At 35.9% G+C, this 18,680-nt stretch overlaps 1 protein-coding gene across 1 annotated transcript in view; it reads left to right on the top strand.

The window, feature by feature from the left end:
• The window catches only part of IQCM (IQ motif containing M), a 513,905-nt gene that overhangs the window by 223,027 nt on the left and 272,198 nt on the right, over positions 1–18,680 (top strand). The window contains exon 9 of the mRNA XM_082463432.1: positions 11,219–11,277. Coding sequence (XP_082319558.1) covers positions 11,219–11,277 — 59 coding nt within the window. The remainder of the gene's footprint in view (positions 1–11,218; positions 11,278–18,680) is intronic.

Raw genomic sequence — 18,680 nt, 5'->3', positions numbered from 1 at the left:
AAGGATGTTGCATAAATTTTGCTCTAATTTTTTTTTTTTTTTTTTTTTCTGTATTGACTGAAAGAGTTGTACGATCCTTAATTCTTTGTCCTGAAATGGACTTTTTGGCCCATTCCTCTTCTCTGGAATCCGTGGCCATTCTCATTTTGTCACGCAGTTCTCCTGTTGGGTTCTTTTTTTCTTTTTTCTAACCTCCTCCAACAGTCTCATTAGAAGATCCCTTTGAGTCTGCAGACAGGATGGGTTTCATTGGCTGTCTGGAGAGGACCAACCAAACAAATCCATCCCAAGGGCACAAACTCAAAACTCTTGAGTTGTAGGAGATCTGGTGATGAAGACTAGGTTGCAGATGGTGAGATCTGGTTGGTAGTAATCAGGAGGCCACACACACTCCCATTCAGTTGTTGTGTTAGGAGAGTATCAGAGGATGACGATCCTCTCAGCCACACAAGGCTGCTTCAGGGCTCTGTCTGCGGTGATTGATTCCTAATCTGACTCCAGTTGTATCCTTGAACCAGACACATAGGACAACTTTTAAACTCAAATTATTTTAGGTCTCTGTGTTCTTCCTTCTCTGTTCTCCCTATACTGTTACCACATAATTATGACCATCCTATAAAGCCATTAACATCTGCTTTTTACCACGTGTTAAAATAATTTTTATAAATATGCTCGTAATACCTATATTCTGAAGGAAACCCAGATGAGCCAAAAATGAGAAAATCAACCATACTTATTATAGCAACAATGCTTTATAACCTTATTTTTTTCACTCAAAAATATATTCTGAGCATCTTTTCTTATTAATATATTTTCTTTAATATTAAATAACTCATTTTTGGTTATCTTGGCAATTGACAATGCTTTAATGGAATGCAGTGCATTATATTTGTAGTTAAATGTTGGTGCATATTCTAAATTTCTTTAGGATAAATTCCTTGTAGTGGAGTTGCTGGTATGCTTCCCCCTTTTGCTTTGTTTTTTATTATATATTGTTAATTTGTCCTCCAAAGAAGTGTTGCTTTTGGATTTTCACATAGATTTCCACTGCTTCTTATTCCTCAAAAACAAAAGTACCCAAAGAAAAAGCAAAGCAATAACCAACTAAAATTAGATAATTCTCTGCAGGTTTAGTTAGGCCCTTCCGACTCCATGGGTCAATAGCGTTGTTATCATCCAGGAACTTGTTAAAAATTTTGCTTTCAGGACCCACCCCAAATGTATTGAATCAGAATCTGTATTTGAATAAGATCAGTAGTGACTTATAAGCATATAAAAGTTTGAGAAACACTGTTTTAGACAATTCCCCATAATATTTTGCCTTTTAAGTGAGCTTTTGATAAGTAGTGACAGTCTATGCAATGTAATATTTTTCCTGACAAATACCTGAGGTACAGATACTCTATGCTGAATTTAGTCATGTGGTGGGATAGGAATGTGGTTTATTGTGAATGTTGATGAGTGAGATTATAACCGATCAAAGATATCAGAAACACATTTTCAAATAATGAAATAGAACTACAGTGAATGTCAAAATTGGCCTGGGAAAATATGCCAGCTATTTTGATAATAGAGCTTTCACCCAAATAAAATAATCTGGACAATTTCAATAAGCTGATATATCATCCAAGTATACCCTGAGTCTCTAGGAATTAGATCTTAGTGATTTATAAGAACATAAAGTTTGATAAGCACTGTTTTATGTAATTCCCCATAAACATGCTCCAAACAAGGGGAAATAGTCAAGTTGTAGTAAGCAGGCTGGGGCAGCTTTTGACCACCCCCGCCATGCATCTGATTGGCTGTTCTAAATCCCATTATGATTAAGTCCTACTGACTCCCTACAAAATCATTGGAGGTTTTCTAAAAGAAATGAGTGGAAAACAAAATTGCTGAGTGCCAATCAATTAAAAATCTAATGTAAACTCTAATGCTGTCTTTGTTCACTGTATTCTGACTATTTTCATAGATTAAAAATCTTCTACCTGTATTACCAATTTCACCTTCTGGATAGAGTAGTGTATTGAGTCTGAATCCCAGTCACCTCCTACTTGTGTAATCAAGGTAAAGATATTAAACTTCTCAACTTCCTAAGGAAAAGTGAGAATTAAAGTATCTATTTTGCAGAGTCTTGGTGAAGCTTGAAGAACATGAACATAAAGCAGATAGTAGGTTCTAATTATTAGTTATAACAATTTATTAGTTCTGGGATGCAGTTCCAAATCTAGCACATAGTATATAAATCTTATGATGATAACCAAACTCACTATTTGCAATGGTCTTACAGTTAAATAAATCCCAAACAAATGCACGAATGAAAAGGATTGAATTCAAAAGTTTAAAATTCTATCCAGTTTATAACCGAATTGTTTAATAATAAATTAATTACCTGGGAGGGTATGTTAAATACTAAGGGAGAAACATATTCAGAATCAAATAAGCGCCTTACATTCATTTGAGCATCAACTTCAATATCAATATGAACACAAGCACATTAAAATGTCCCCAAATTGTAAAACATGAACTAATTTCCTCATTTTGTTGTTTTAATTCTAGCTGATAAAAAAAATTAATCATATGTATTTATAGATTCATACACTTAAAATTTCAGAATAAGACAACTCATTCCTGGCAGCAGCTGTTCCATTGCTTGGCATTCTTGAATTTTGAAGTTTCCAAGAACACACACAAACCACAGGAGAGATTTGGAGCCATGTAACCTCCTAGTAAGTTTTGATATATTGAATACTTGGGAAACCCACAGATTCCCAAGATCTTTTCATTCTTTTCTTTCTTGGGGGACAGACACTCATCTTAAACTCAAGGAATTTTTCTACCACACTATTTTTAAAATTTGTATTGTTTTATGTATCAATTATACAAAACAGTGTATTATTCATATACGTATCTATTTATAGCTCTATAGCTTAAAGAATAACACTAAAACAAATACCTATAAAACTTAGGGAACAGAACTCATTGTGTCTTTTCTTTCCCTTCATATCCTGAAGAAACCAGTCTCCTTAATTTTATGTTAATTGTTCCCTTTATAATTTAGCACATCTACACACATCTCTATTTAGTATTTGCTTACTTTTACTTGTTTTTCACTTTATGTGTGTGGAATTATAATGTCTTCTCTCTCTCTTTGCCCAGAAATGTATTTTTTAAAAAATAAATTTATTTATTTATTTATTTTTGGCTGAGTTGGGTCTTTGTTGCTGCACGCAGGCTTTCTCTAGTTGCAGTGAGCGGGGGCTACTCTTCGTTACGGTGCGCGGGCTTCTCATTGCTGGCTTCTCTTGTTGCGGAGCACGGGCTCTAGGCACGTGGGCTTCAGCAGCTGTGGCACGCGGACTCTAGAGCTGCAGGCTCAGTAGTTGTGGTGCACGGGCTTAGCTGCTCCGCAGCATATGGGATCTTCCCGGACCAGGGCTCGAACCCGTGTGCCCTGCATTGGCAGGCGGATTCTTAACCACTGCGCCACCAGGGAAGTCCCAGCAATGTATTTCTGAGAGCCATCAGTCTTCATAAATGTTGATCTGTGGCCCCGTGGTTCATTCATTTTCATGGATGCACAACATCCCATTGAATGATTACACTACAATTTAATTATCGTTTCTATTGCTGAGAGATATTTGCCTTTTTAAAAAGTTATGTCCTATTACGTACAATTCTGCTACATTCTTTTACAAGTGTTAGGTGCAAGAGTTTCTCTAGGGTAAGAATTCCCAGCATCATTATGAACCTGCATCCTGTTGCATCGAGAATGGGTTATATAGATGCCAGAATATTGATCCCTTCAGCCTGGGAGGCAGGTGGACAGGGCCTGGGCAGTAGGAACTCCATAACTGATTATTAACTGCCTGAATAAGTGATTGCCTGTAGGCACAAGCAGCCTGGAGTAGACTGGCTGTGCTGGCCAGTGGGCGTATGTTCAGTGTTACCAGGCAATATAGAGAACAGTTTTCCACTCCTAGGAGCAGCTTATGAGAGTCTGCATTGCTTCATATGCTTGGCAACACTTAATATGTCAAACTTTTAACCTTTTCCAATTTGGAAGATATGAAATATTTCTTTGTGATTTTAATTTGCATTTCCCTAATGACAAATCAGGCTGAGAATTTTTTTTTCACATATTTCTAGGCCACCATTATTTCTTTTTTTTGAACATCATGCAGTTGTATTTTCAAAAATGTATTTAGATGCATTTATACCCCTTCTGTTCTGTGCTCTCTATTTGTTCTTTCTATTTTGCCCTTTTATTCTCTTTTGCTCCTTTGTCTTTTTTGGAAATTGATTGACATATTTTCCCCTCTTGTTCCATTTTTCCTAGTACTAGTTTTCCTTGTACTAGTTTTGTACTAGTACATTGTACAAACTAGCATTGTACTAGTTTTCCTTGTACTCGTTTGACCTTTATGTTCTTCTTTTACTTTTTACAAGTGGTTAACCTATGGATTTTAATACATGCATTTAACTTAAAGTATATTTATCCTTTTCCCACCTCATATAGAAATCTTAGATTGCCCTAACTACCAGAGTTTAATTCTCTCTTATTATTTTCACTATTTTTAACTTCACAAATTAGAAACCATTATTTTGTTTTTTACTTCCTTGTCTGTTTAGGTTTACCTACATGCGTACCAATTTTTTTTTACCTGCCCTTATATCTAGCATCACAGGCTATAGGATGATTTTCCTTCTTGAATTACATCCTTTAGAAGTACCTTTAGTAAGGGTCAGATGGCAGAAAACTTATGTTTATATTTATTTTTTCCTCCTCAATAATACATTGTGAGAATCTTGAAGTTATCTTTCCCGTTTTCTGGCTGCCAGTGTTGCTGTTGAAAAATAAGATGTTTGTCCAGTTGTCTTTCCTTTGTGAGTAATCTCTCTTCTCTACTTCTAAGGACTTCTTTTCGTTGTTCTGCTGTTTTATTATGAGATGTGTAAGTGTGGTTTTCTTTTTATTCTGCTTGTTTTTTGTTTGGCTTCCTAACTATGAAAGTCAGTGTCTTTCAGCATTCTGGAAAAAAACTCTGTCACTATCTCTTTAAATGCTTTTTTTCTTCCACTTTTTCTTTATAAGCTCTGATTAAAACTTTTTATAAAACTCTCCTTACACATATGTTGTCTTCCATTTAATTGTCACTCTTTGTCTTTTTCCCCACTTTTTCACATTTGCCATCTCTTTGTCTCTTATTGCTATATCTGGGTCTTTTTTTCCCTCCTGATTCCTCTTTTATGTGTTTTCTTTTTGTGTGTCCATTCTTTTTTTTTTTTGCTACTCACTGAGTTTCCAATTATTTCAATTATTTTTCATTTTTAGAACAGTTGGTTGTTATTTTTCAAATCAGCTTGGTCAGCTTTGCAAATTTTTGGTTACTTTAATAATATATTTCTCTAAACATATAGAAATGGAAGCTCACTCTTATTTTATATTCTGTATACCTTAGTTTCAGTACTGGAGTCTTTGAGTTTCTGAATGTGTAGTTTGTTGTTTCTTCTGATACTTTGATTGCTTATTTTCTTATGTTTGATGATTTTCTGACTGTGAGCTCATTTTTCGTGGTATTTTATTGTGAGAATTCTTTGAATCCTGAATTTAAACTGCATTCTTCTAAAAATGATTGATATTAGCTTTTATAAAATTTTTTTTTATAATTTTTTTTTAAAATTTATTTATTATTTTTTTTTATTTTTGGCTGTGTTGGGTCTTTGTGTCTGTGCGAGGGCTTTCTCTAGTTGTGGCAAGCGGGGGCCACTCTTCATCGTGGTGCACAGGCCTCTCACTATCGCGGCCTCTCTTGTTGCGGATCACAGGCTCCAGACGCGCAGGCTCAGTAATTGTGGCTCATGGGCCCAGCCGCTCCGCGGCATGTGGGATCCTCCCAGACCAGGGCTCGAACCCGTGTCCCCTGCACTGCCAGGCAGAATCTCAACCACTGCGCCACCAGGGAAGCCCGATATTAGCTTTTACCAGGTACTCTTTTAGTGCACTCCCAACCTGGGACCACTTTATTCTTAATTTTTTGCTTTTCTTTGGCAGGGGGTGTTTAGGGAATTGCACATAGTGTGAAGTCAGGCCCCAAATCTGTATGAATGAAGTCTTGTCCTGAAAAATTCCTAGGAATGACTTTTTCTCCTCTCCACCCAGAGGCAAGGCCATGACAGACAAGTGGTCTCATGGTATCTCTTTCTCCTTCTGTTTCTACTTCTTTCTTTCTCTCCCCAGGGGAATTTTAAAATCCTGGTTTATATTCTAAGGATATTGCACTTCCAGTACCTAGGTTTTATGAGAGGTGTTCTCAGCTCTGATATTCCTTCATGCTCTGGGTTCCAGTGTTTGTCTCCCAACTGCAGGGCACGGAGCTCATTAAAACCCAGGCTCTAGGTTGTCTAAAATTTCCATGCCATCCCCAAGGCTAAGACAGGCTCCAGAACTCATACAACAGTAAATTCAACATTCTCGTTTTCTACCAGAAAAGAATTCTATTACTTTCCCTTCATTTCAGCTATGCATTTAAAATATATTTGATTTTTCTTTTTAGAATGTGTGGTAGTACTATGCTGTGATTTGTTGCTATGAACATGCTCCTGGAAGCAACAGCCCTGTTAACATCTTTTACAAATAGGTTCCAACCCTCAGAGGGACTTACACTGGGATGTATAGTTCTCTATCCAGCTCCCTTTTTCTCATCAGTCTTTGTATTGCCTCCTATGTGATCCTTAAATTGCTAAATATCAAAGAGTTTTGATTTCCCTTGGAGGTTAAAGAAATTTTATCTAGTGACTGGTAAAGGAAAAACCTATGTTTTGTTGGGCCACCTCCCTCAGTCTTTCCTAATTTGAAAGTTGAATGGCCTTTTGAGGCCATGGCTATTACAGAGTGACCAGCATTACCTATGGTATTCCCTCCACTTCTCTTAAGAAATGTAAAAGAAATACCACACTTGAGAACACCTTCACAATGGGGCTTCTGTGGCTCCACAAGAAGATTTTGAGAAACTATGGGTTTCCTGGGCCTATCACAACTTCCTGGGTGTGGCTCTATGGCTGGAAAACCCTTCTGTGGTTTGTATGTGTTCTCTAAAATACAACAATGTAAAGATAATGACTTGTGGAAAATTCCAAAATGATGTGTTTGGTGCCTTCTGGTTCTGCATGTGTGCAAGTTAACTGACAGTTTTCTTTTTAAAACATTTCTTATACAAGAAGCAGTAGCAGTACAGGGAATGCAACTCACTGCTGTTTCACAGAATGTGCTGGTGACATGCCTGACTTCTGCTGGGGAAACACAAGTTTCAAGCCTGGCAGAAAAAGCTTTTCAGTTTATTTCACATGTTTTAATGTGTAATTTTTAATTTTATATGTATATGCTATCAGTGATTTTCTCTTCACAGTTATCTAATTTTAAAGAAACCTTTCATTTACCTTGAATGGTGTGTTTACATATGCTTCTGGTAGGGTCACAAAGCTGTTTAAAACTATGAAAATTTCTTGCTACTTAGAAAATCCCCTTTAACCACATTTTAGGGTAAGTATTGGAGGTGTAATGTGCCAATTATAGAGTACCTTGTTATTGCAAACATATTGCAGAATTTCACACTAATAGTAGTAATATAGAAGTATGGCTAGCATTATGATGTGAAGTGAAAGGCTTTCTTCCATATTTCATCTCTGGTTAATCAATGCAAGAATTTAATCATCAAACTATGAGAGAAATTAGCAGCATTGTCAAAAGGAAAAAATAAATTCCAGATGAGATTTGGAAAGAAGGGGGAATTGGTGGATTAGGTAGCTGCTTCTAAAAAGAAGCTTGAGATGTAATATTATGTGAAATATCAGAAGTTGGTGCCAGTTAAGTTGTGGGATTTGAGAAAATATGTGGGGGAAAGGAGTCTGAAAAAGGTTTGAAATAAATTCACATAGGTTGTTAAAAAAATTGGAAAATTTTGACATGAGTATTTAATAAGTGACTTACATCGTTATCCAAGTATTTAGAATGTGTCGCTTCAAATGCATTGTCATGGAGAGACTAGGATCTTGAAGAAGTCTAGAGAAGCAGCTGGCAGCTGTGGAAAGAAAAAGCATTTTGAGAGAGAATGGAATTGAAACGTCAAGGCAGAATGGACTTGAGATTTTAATATATAAGTATGGAGAAAACTAAGACTTAGAAAAAAACCCCCAGGACCCCTTAAAGAAAAGGACTGCTATTGACTTCGCAAAAAGGTGACCAAACTACCCGCCACCGCCAGTTTCTAATTATGGTAGGTAGGAAGAAAAAGACACGACAGAGGTAACTGGAAAAAAATCAGAGAACATTTTATTAAGAAAAATCCTCAAGAATGTTTGTCTGAGACTGTTTTGCTTAGTGGCCTTCATATTTGACACCTCTCATTATGGAGAATATGCCAATCTCAGTTAGTCTGGCCAAGAAGGAAGCAGTTAAAAAAATTTAGTTGGCAAGTGTAAATAGCAGTATCACATAAGGACAGTGTGTTCCAAGCCAAGCACTTTGTTGTGTGCAAAAGTATGGACTACATAGGTTAAAAAATAATTTTTGTAGCCATGAGTATTTTTTCTAGCCATGAATATGTGTCATGGAACATCTTGGGAGCAATATTTAAAATATAGGTGCTTCTTCATGTTTTATTATCACCTATATGTTGCACATAAGTTTTAAAAAGTACAGTATTATTTTTGAGGGTGAATGCTTTGAAAAAGAAAACATGATCAGGGAATTCTAAAAGTAACAAATAGTTGATAGATGATGCAAATTAATTCTCAAGGTTATTCTTGCATTCTAACATAACGGTAGAAGAAAAATTAATCTTCAATCTTAAAAAATGAATGACATGAAATACAAGTTTACATATACAAGTCAGACTGCATCCGAGAGAGCACTCACTATAGGACAGAGTGAAGCTTGTATTTAAAACAATCACTCTGTGTCTTAAAACTGAGTAGTTTTGCAATACAAATACAAATTTCTTCCACATTTCATCTTTACACTTTTTATATATCCTGAGATTTTATAGAAGAGACTTCTTTGGCTTCACTTGCCAAATAGTGATTAAATACATATTTGCAACTTTATGTTTTTAAATAAATTTATTTATTTATTTATTTATTTATTTATGGCTGCGTTGGGTCTTCAATGCTGTGTGCGGACTTTCTTTAATTGTCGCGAGGGGGGCTGCTCTTGGTTGCAGTGCGTGGGCTTCTCATTGCGGTGGCTTCTCTTGTTGCGGAGCATGGGCTCTAGGCATGCGGGCTTCAGTAGCTGTGGCACGAGGGCTCTAGAGCACAGGCTCTGTAGTTATGGTGCATGGGCTTAGTTGCTCTGTGGCATGTGGGATCTTCCCAGACCAGGGATTGAACCCATGTCCCCTGCATTGGTAGGCGGGCTCTTTTTTAAAAAAATTAATTAATTTATTTTATTTTTGGCTGCGTTGGGTCTTCGTTTCTGCGTGCTGGCATTCTCTAGTTGCAGTGAGCAGGGGCTACTCTTTGTTGCAGTGCAGGGGCTTCTCATTGAGGTGGTTTCTCTTGTTGCAGAGCACGGGCTGTAGGCATGAGGGCTTCAGTAGTTGTGGCTCATGGGCTCTAGAGTGCAGGCTCAGTAGTTGTGGCGCATGGGCTTAGTTGCTCCGCAGCATGTGGGATCTTCCTGGACCGGGGCTCGAACCCGTGTCCCCTGCATTGGCAGGTGGATTCTTAACCACTGCACCGCAAGGGAAGCCCTGGTAGGCAGATTCTTAACCACTGTGCCACCAGGGAAGTCCCTATTTGCAACTTTAAAGCAAAAGTAAAATAAGCATTTTCGTTGTGGTATCAGGAGCACATCAATAGCCAAGGCACTTTCTGGCACCGACTTCTTATAGAGTCTGAGAGGAAAGACAACACCAATAATCCAAAATCCGTTAACCTTTTCTCATTGTCAAGATTACCTCAAATTCCTCTTATCCGAGGCCATTTTTTCAAAAGCTATTTTGGGCAAAATAATTGTCCTAGCAGATTATAAAATGGACATGCAATGCCTCCAGGTATCAGTTTAACCTTTGGATCACACCGAATGACCAGAAAGGGAACGACCCAGTTATTTTGAGATCTTGGGGAATCATCTTCCCAAGTTGTTCTTTCAACTATTGACTGACATTGAAGGACTGTGTAAAAGATCCATAGTAAACTCTCAAGTGTCACTGTTGAAGAGATGCTGTTGAAACTGACCATTACACTATCCCAGGCTTCTTTTGAAGGACTCATGGAAGAAATTTTTCACAGAAAATAAGTTTACTTCTCTTACAGACACTGTGAATGTTAGAACTACTGTGTTTTCTTTGTTACTTTGTGTTTTAGTTTGCCAGGCCTGCCATAATACAATACTGTAGGCTGGGTGGCTGACACAACGGAAATTGATTTTCTCACAGTTCTAGGGCAGAGTTGGTTTTTCCTGAGGCTTCTCTCCTTGGCTTGTAGATGGCTGCTCCTTGCTGTGTCCTCACATGGCCTTTTCTCTGTGCACACATGCCCCCGGCATCTCTTCCTCTTCTTATAAGGTCAGCAGTCCTATTGGATTAGAGCCTCACCCTTACGACCTCATTTAACCTTAATTACCTCTTGAAAGGCCTTATCTCCAAATATAGTCACATTTGGGGATTAGGGCTTCAGCATATGACTTTTAGGGGAACACAGTTCTGTCCGTAACACTTTGATAGCTGGGAATTTGAGAGGCAAATCTGTGTAACACAGTAAGCAGCATCAGAAAACACTTGACATTATTTTTCTATCCGTATTTTCCCTTTAACTTGATATTCTTTTCTTTCTTTTTTCATACATACTATATTTTTTGTAAGCTACCTTAAAACTTTTTATAAGACAGAGGGCAAATAAGTAATTAAATAAATAAATTATTATCTGTAGTAGATTTTTATGGATATTTGCTCACTGAAATGATCAGAAGGAATTGTATTCCTGGGGGCCAAAAGATGCCGGAGGAGGTTCTGTGATCATACTCCTCTGAGTATACTTACTTATTTATATAAGTGTTTAGGTTTATAATATATACTTATATCAATGTTTAGGCTTATATATTATAATGGATCAGTTGTTTATCCCTTTGATAATATAATAGAACATCAATGGAATTAAGATTTTATAGACAATGAAGTTGTTTTCCTAATTGTGTCAATTCTTCTTTCTCTTATTCTAGAAAAGTTTTATCAAAAAAGAACAACAGTCTGTCAAGCCAGAATCAAAGCCACAACCCAGGTATATCTTTTATATGATAGCAGGAAAGTTTAAATTAATATGCTTGCTTTTGGTTTTATCCTGACTTAAGTATCTGCTTTAAAGAAATGTAGGTTGTTGAAAGCTCAAGTTTTCAACGTATCTTTTTCAAAGTTCCCATTTAATTTGACTAAGGCAAGGATAAAAAAATTCTTATTTTTTTGAGTGTATTAAGGCTCATTCAGTAGACCAGGTTTTAGGTTTACTTTGCAGTGGCAAGTAAAAGCATTGTAAACAGTACTGTATGATGTTTCAGCAGTTTTGTTTATTAGAAACTGTGTCCTGCAATTCACTATGGTACAGTATGCCTTTCAGTGACTCTGTGAGGCATTCTTAAGTTTGCTCTGCTTCTTTGTGTGGCAAATTTTTTGTCAAACTTTTGTGAAAAAATAACTGATTTTGTGAGATAGATTGGAGAGTGAGATGGAAAGAAGGGATTATGGAAAATTAACAGTGAAGTTTCTGAAAAGGACAGGTTTCAGACCTGTGCTTTCTTTTTCACTGGTAACACATTAATTTATTAATTCACCAGATATTATTTTTATACTGACTCGGTGCAAAGCTCTGTGTCAAGCCATATAGATGCAAATAGCAAAAGGGTAAACCTTGGAGACTGAAGTTTGTCAGAGCAACCAGTTTGCAAAACTTACCCCCTAATAAATACAGGTTTATTCAAATATATTATTCAAGCTACCTTCTCTTACTTGACATCCTTCTTAATTCCTTCTCTCAATTACTCAAAAGGTGTGGTCCATAATCCCTCATTCACAATTCCAAAATCTGGAAAGCTCCAGAAACTGAAAGTTGATGTCACCTAAGGTGGTGCCAAAACTCTTAGTGTCAAAACCTGACCTGAAGTAATAAGTGATCATGATTACTCATAGTCTCCACTTTTCCCACTTCATGTGAATATTCATACTTTGCATACATATTAACACTAATTCTATTAGCTAATTAATATTAATATGTTCAATGATGGGATACTGCCCCAGACTCTACTTAAATGTTACATAATATATGGTATGCATGCTATATTAATTTCCTAGACTTTGAAACAAAGTCTGAATTCCCAAATACATCTGACTCTAAGGTTCAAGTATTATGGAATTGCACTATATGGTGAATCTTGGCCAAATATGACTGTGAAATAATGCCAAACAATTGTTTAAACCTCCAATAAATAAATATCCAGTTTAAGATTAGATGTTTTCTGAGAGTTAGTCTCATAATAAATTTAGTAGTAGCTAAATTCATTAGTAGTAGCACTCATTCTGTGCTTAGTTTGTACGAGGTACTTTCATATAACTCCCATAACAACACATGATGTATTTTATTATCACCATTTTACTGATTCAACTGAGGTTGAATATTTCACTTAGGGTCAATCAGCTAGTCTGTGATAGAGCTGGATTCAAACGTAGGTCCTTTAATTGCAGTCATTGCTACATACTATAAGCTAAATTATGCCAGAATGATCCCTGGCTAAAATTTCAAGTTCTGTGAGAGCAGGGGTGGTTGATTCTGTTAACATTTCTATCTATAGCTCATGGCACAATCCCAGCAATGTAGTAGATACTCAGAAAATATAACTGAACAAATGAACAATTTCCAGAGGAAAAGGAAAAACAGATTGTGTCTTGTCCTGCTCAGAAAATTTTCTTTCAGTCTTTCATAGTTTATTCATTTAACAAGAAACATTAAGCACCTGCTGTATTAGATGTTAAGGACGGGGTGAACAAGAGAGACTCCTTACATTTGTGGAATTTAAAGCCTAGGCAGAGTTCTCAGTTGCTGTTCACCATGGAGGGAGACAGAAATTGGAGTTTAAGTCCTTTCAGATGACAGGATTTAGTAAACACCTCAGTCTCTCCATGGAAATCTTAGAAGGCCAACACCTACAGAGTGGAGATTATACCCCAGGACTAAGGAATTCACCTTAGTACAAGGGACGAAACAAACAGATTCACCCTAAAAAAAGCATAAAACTAAGCCTCAACAAGTTCAAGATGATAAACCAGTAACTTAGCTACCACCTAGAATTAAAAAACAATCAACATTCTTTCAAGGACAGTAACATAATCCACAATCCCTACAATGTACAATGTTTAGTACACAACAAATAAAATGTTAGACATGTTAAGAAACAGGAAAATCTGGGTTACATTAGCAGACAAGAGCTCGAAAGCAGTTATTATAAATGTTCAAGAACTTAAAGAAAAAGATGTTCCTAATAACAGAGAATCCCAGTGCATAAATGGAAAATATAAGGACAATAATCAAATGAAAGTTCTGGAACTGAGAAATAACGTATCTGATGTGAAAATTTCATTGAATGGTTGAACACCATATTGGAGAAGGCAGTAGAGAAGATTAGTAAACTTGTAGATCTATAGAGACTAATCTGAACAAAACGATTGATTGAGAACAAAATGAACAAAGCCTGATGGGCCTATAAATTAATAACAGGTGGCTTATCATATGTGAACTGGAGTCTCAGAAGAAGAGAACTAGACTAAGGCAGAAAAAGTAGTTGAAGAAATAGTAGCTGGGGGCTTCCCTGGTGGTGCAGTGGTTAAGAATCCGCCTGCTAGTGCAGGGGGCATGGGTTCGAGCCCTGGTCCGGGAGGATCCCACATACCACGGAGCAGCTAAGCCTGTGCACCACAACTACTGAGCCTGTGCTCTAGAACCCACGAGCCACAACTACTGAGCCCACAGGCCACAACTACTGAAGCCCGTGTGCCTAGAGCCCGTGCTCTGCAACAAGAAGCCACCGCAATGAGAAGCCCGCGCACTGCAATGAAGAGTAGCCCCCGTTCGTCGCAACTAGAGAAAGACCACGTGCAGCAACGAAGACCCAACAAGCCAAAAATAAATTAATAAAATAAATACATTTATAAAAAAAAGAAAGAAAGAATAGCTAGAAATTTCCAAATTTAATGAAAAACATCTGTATGCCTCCAAGAAGACATCACATCTAAGCAAGATAAACACAAGAAAAATCACGTAGGCATATCATAGGCAAAGAGTTGATAATTATAGGCAAAGAAAAACCTTTGAAATAACCAGCAGGGGAAAATACACATTGTACAAAGGGTTACAATTCTGAGAATGATGGACGTCTTCTCAGTGGAAATGATGCAGACCAGAAGGCAATAAAATTATATATTTAAAGTGCTAAAAGAAAGAAGATTATCCACTGATAATTCTGTATCTAGTGAAACTATCTCACAGTATTGAGGCTGAAAAAAGAAATTTTCAGCTAAATTAAAGAAATGAGAATATACTGCCAACTAATCTGTTTTTCACAAATGTTAAAGGAAGCTCTTCATGCTGAGAGAAATGACACCTGTTGTATATTTGAATCTACAAGAAGAAATAAAGAACATTGAACATAGAAAATATATGATGAAAATATATGAAAAAGAATATTTTTTCCAATTATTTTTAAATTGAACATTTTAGACAAAATCATAACATTATTATGGTACTTATAAGTAGGTAGATGCAAAAATATATATGACAATGCTAGCAAAATAATGGACTTATACTTTTGCAAGTTTCTTTCATTTTATGTGTAGTCGTATTAATTCTAAGTAGAGTGTGATAAGAAAGCAAATTGTAATTCCCAGAGCAACCACTAATACAAAAAGATAAACCTAAAAGATAATACGAAAACTAAAATGGAATATCAAAAACTATTTGGTTATCCCAAAAGAAGACAGGAGAGGGAGAACATATAATGGGTGAGTAAAAAACAAATAGTAAAATGGTAGACTTAAACCCAACTGTACCAACATTTATATTTCATATACAGAATAAACATGCAGTTAAAAGTAAGAGCGTGTCAGGATGTATAAAAAAGCAAGAGCCAACTCTATGCTGTTTATAAGAGATGAACATAAAAAGGCATTAATTGGAAGTAAAAGGTTAGAGAAAAGATACACAATGGAAAAAAGGTAGCAGAAGAGTGCTAGAGTGGCTATACATCAAAGTAGACTTCAAGGACGATTTCCAGAGATAAAGAGGACACTTCATAATTGTAAAAGAATGAATTAATCAGAATTAGATAATAATCCTAAATGTGTATGACTTAATAATAGAGCTTTAACACAAATAAAGCAGAAATTGACAGGATTAAAGAATAAAATGGACAACTGCATAATTATGACTGGAATTTTTTTACATGTCTTTTAGTAATTGATCGGAAAATTAGTAAAAAGAGTAAATGACAACATAGCAGATTTGAACATACAGTCAACTGATTTGAACTAATTAACGTTTGTAGACTACAACCAACAAATGTAGAAGATACGTTTTTTTTTAAGTGCACGTGTAACATTCGTTATAGAGATAAGAACAGAAAGCAATGAAATAAAAAACAGAAACAATAAAGCAAATTAAGAAAGCCAAAAGTTGGTTCTTTGAAAAGATTAGTAGAATTTGTAAGCTCCTAACAAAACTAAGAAAAAGAGATAAAACATAAATTACCAATATTAAAAATGAAAGAAGTGGAATAACTATATATTCTATAGACATTAAAAGGAGAAAAGATTATATGAATAAGTTCATGCCTACCACATTCAACAACTGAGATGAAATGGACAAATTCTTGAAAAAAGACAACATACCAAAACTGACACATAACAAATAGAAAATCTGAATAACCCATATCTATTAAAGAAATTGAATTTGTCATCAAAAACCTTTTCACAAAAAGACCTGCTTTAAGGAAAAAAATACTATATATTTTTAAACTATTTGATGGTGTTAGCTTATCTTCTTGTGTAAGTCTTTTTCCTGTAAATATCCTTTACCTGGTTAGTTTGAGTGGGAAGTCTTTTTTTTTCTCATAGGTATTACTAAAGTAAAATTTAATCCAGCCCTTTCAATAATAAAAAGTTGTACAGTCTGAAAGGTGAGTGTTTATTGTATTTATTTTCCTGGAGCCAACCAGCTACTCTGAATGCTAAGCATTTTCCTGTACCATCTGCCATCTGTTGCAGCATAAAGAGCTGTGGCAGTTTTGCAGGGACATCTAGCTAACTTTGGCAGGGCTGTCATAAACATTTTAGAGGATGATGGCTGAAGGGAAGGGAAGTTTAGAGATCACTTGATTCAATTCTTTTAATTTCCAGGTGAGAAAGTAAAAGTTTAAACAGATTAAGTGTCTTCTTCAAGGTCACAAAAGTAAAAAGAAAAAAACCCCCAAAATTGTTACTAGAGTCCAACACTCAATTCACAGTGTTCTTACTCAGTCATGCTGCTTTTGTGCCATTTGTATCTTAAATTTTAACAGCCTTTCTGATGATTACTTAAGAGAAGTAGACTGAAACTAATGAATTAGCAAGTACAAGAGTGGCTCTAGTGATTAAAACATATTACTAGATAGAATTCTGGAGAAAGAGAGATAAAAGAAAGTGAAACAATGTGAAAATAGAGTGAAGTAGTGAATGATATAAAACTAAATATTTCACATGCAGACACATTTCATTGAAAATATTTAAGTGAAACACTATTAAGATTTTCTTCTTCATTTGAAATCCTATACCATTTCTGTCATAGAAATTCTGTGAAACTTTAGAATCCAAATGTTGGGACCCTTTAAGCTTGTCTTAAAGAATTTTTCTTGTTAGAGAGAAATCTCCCATATATTTTCAGCTAGAGGTTTCCGTAGAGTCTGCATGAGACAGAGTATATTATAACCTTCCATCAGTCATCTGTCAATTTCAGTAAGGTACTGGCCAATTTCTAAAGTACTTTTGCATTTCAAGGGTGAAAATATGTCACACATATATCACCATTGCCAGGCTACAATAAATATAAGAGAGTTTGGTTTTTTTCCCCTCTTCTTAGTTATAGAAAAAAAAAAAAATGATGGAATTCATTTACCCATAGCCACAAGCTTTGAGAGAACTCTCTACAGCTGGCAAGTAGAACTGGTGTATGCACCCACTCAGCAGTGTTTTTTTTTTTTTAAGATGAATGTTTTTTTTTTTTAAACTTTGGGTTATTTATTTATTTATTTATTTATTTATTTATTTATTTATTTATTTATGGCTGGTGTTGAGTCTTCGTTTCTGTGCGAGGGCCTTCTCTAGTTGCGGCAAGTGGAGGCCACTCCTCATCGCGGTGCGCGGGCCTCTCACTATCGCGGCCTCTCCCGCTGCGGCGCACAGGCTCCAGACGCGCAGGCTCAGTAGTTGTGGCTCACGGGCCCAGTTGCTCCCCGGCATGTAGGGATCCTCCCAGAGCAGGGCCCGAACCCGTGTGCCCTGCAGTGGCAGGCAGACTCTCAACCACTGCGCCACCAGGGAAGCCCTCAGCAGTGTTTTTTAAGGAGGCAGTCACTTGGCTGTTAAAAGGTTGGGATGGGAAGTTGAGCAAACTAAAAATGCTGTTGCTGCACTTGATTTGGAATTACTGCAAATTTGGGCACCCACCCCGGTTCTTGAGAGGGAAGGGAACCTGTTACCTTATATGGATAAAGAGTGGTAGATAAGGCAGAGTTATAATTATTTTTGCCCTAATCTTCAGTGATCATGAACCTAAAATGCATATTTTCACATTTCTATTTTTTTTGTCCATCTTCTTGTGTTTTCAACTGTAAAGATCTCAAAATTTAGAAGGAGAGAAATAAATATAACAGTAGTGCTTAGGTCCATTTGCTATATACAATTATGTATACAGATGTATATAAGACTTTTCATTAGCAGCATTATTAAACAAAGAACTATAATGCTCAAATCCAGCACATTTAGGATAAATTTACCAGGTTCCAGATTCCACACAGTGGCTACTTGATTTTATTTTGGGGTTCTTAAATATATATTTGTGTTATTTTTATGAGGGATATGATCTTATTGTCTTGATTTTCAATTCTGCTAAAAATATTCATTTCATACACACCCTTGCCCAACATTTAGATAATATAATTTTCATAAATGAACAATATAAAGCAAAATTATTTGATTTCGGAATGCAAGTTTCTATTTCCTCAATATTTCAATTTAAATGGTAAATTTTGAAATTTTAGAACTCCGTAAATGTCAGAAGATGGTTAGAAATCCTTAAGGTTAAAGTATGGTTGAGAAAGCCTAAAACGTTTTTTAAGGGAAAAGAAAGGTTATGATGAGCTTTTCAAAGTAAGCCAAGCAATTTCAGTTCAAATAGAATTGCCAAAGGAACGTTTTTACAAGTTTTGTTTTTCAAAGTAAAATACTTTATGTAAGATTTCTAAACCAGGAAGAATTAAAGCCCAATAGATGTAATTCTTAATTTGTAATTTTTAAAAAGTAATATGTACACAGATTATAGTATATATGTTTATGTTTTTATACTGATAAAGGTAAAAAGTGAATGATATTTTGCAATGAAGTGGGATC

The sequence above is a fragment of the Balaenoptera physalus genome (assembly GCF_965194825.1).
Source record: "Balaenoptera physalus genome assembly, chromosome: 5".
In the NCBI taxonomy this organism is placed as follows: domain Eukaryota; kingdom Metazoa; phylum Chordata; class Mammalia; order Artiodactyla; family Balaenopteridae; genus Balaenoptera; species Balaenoptera physalus.
This window is presented reverse-complemented; position numbering and strand designations above follow the sequence as displayed.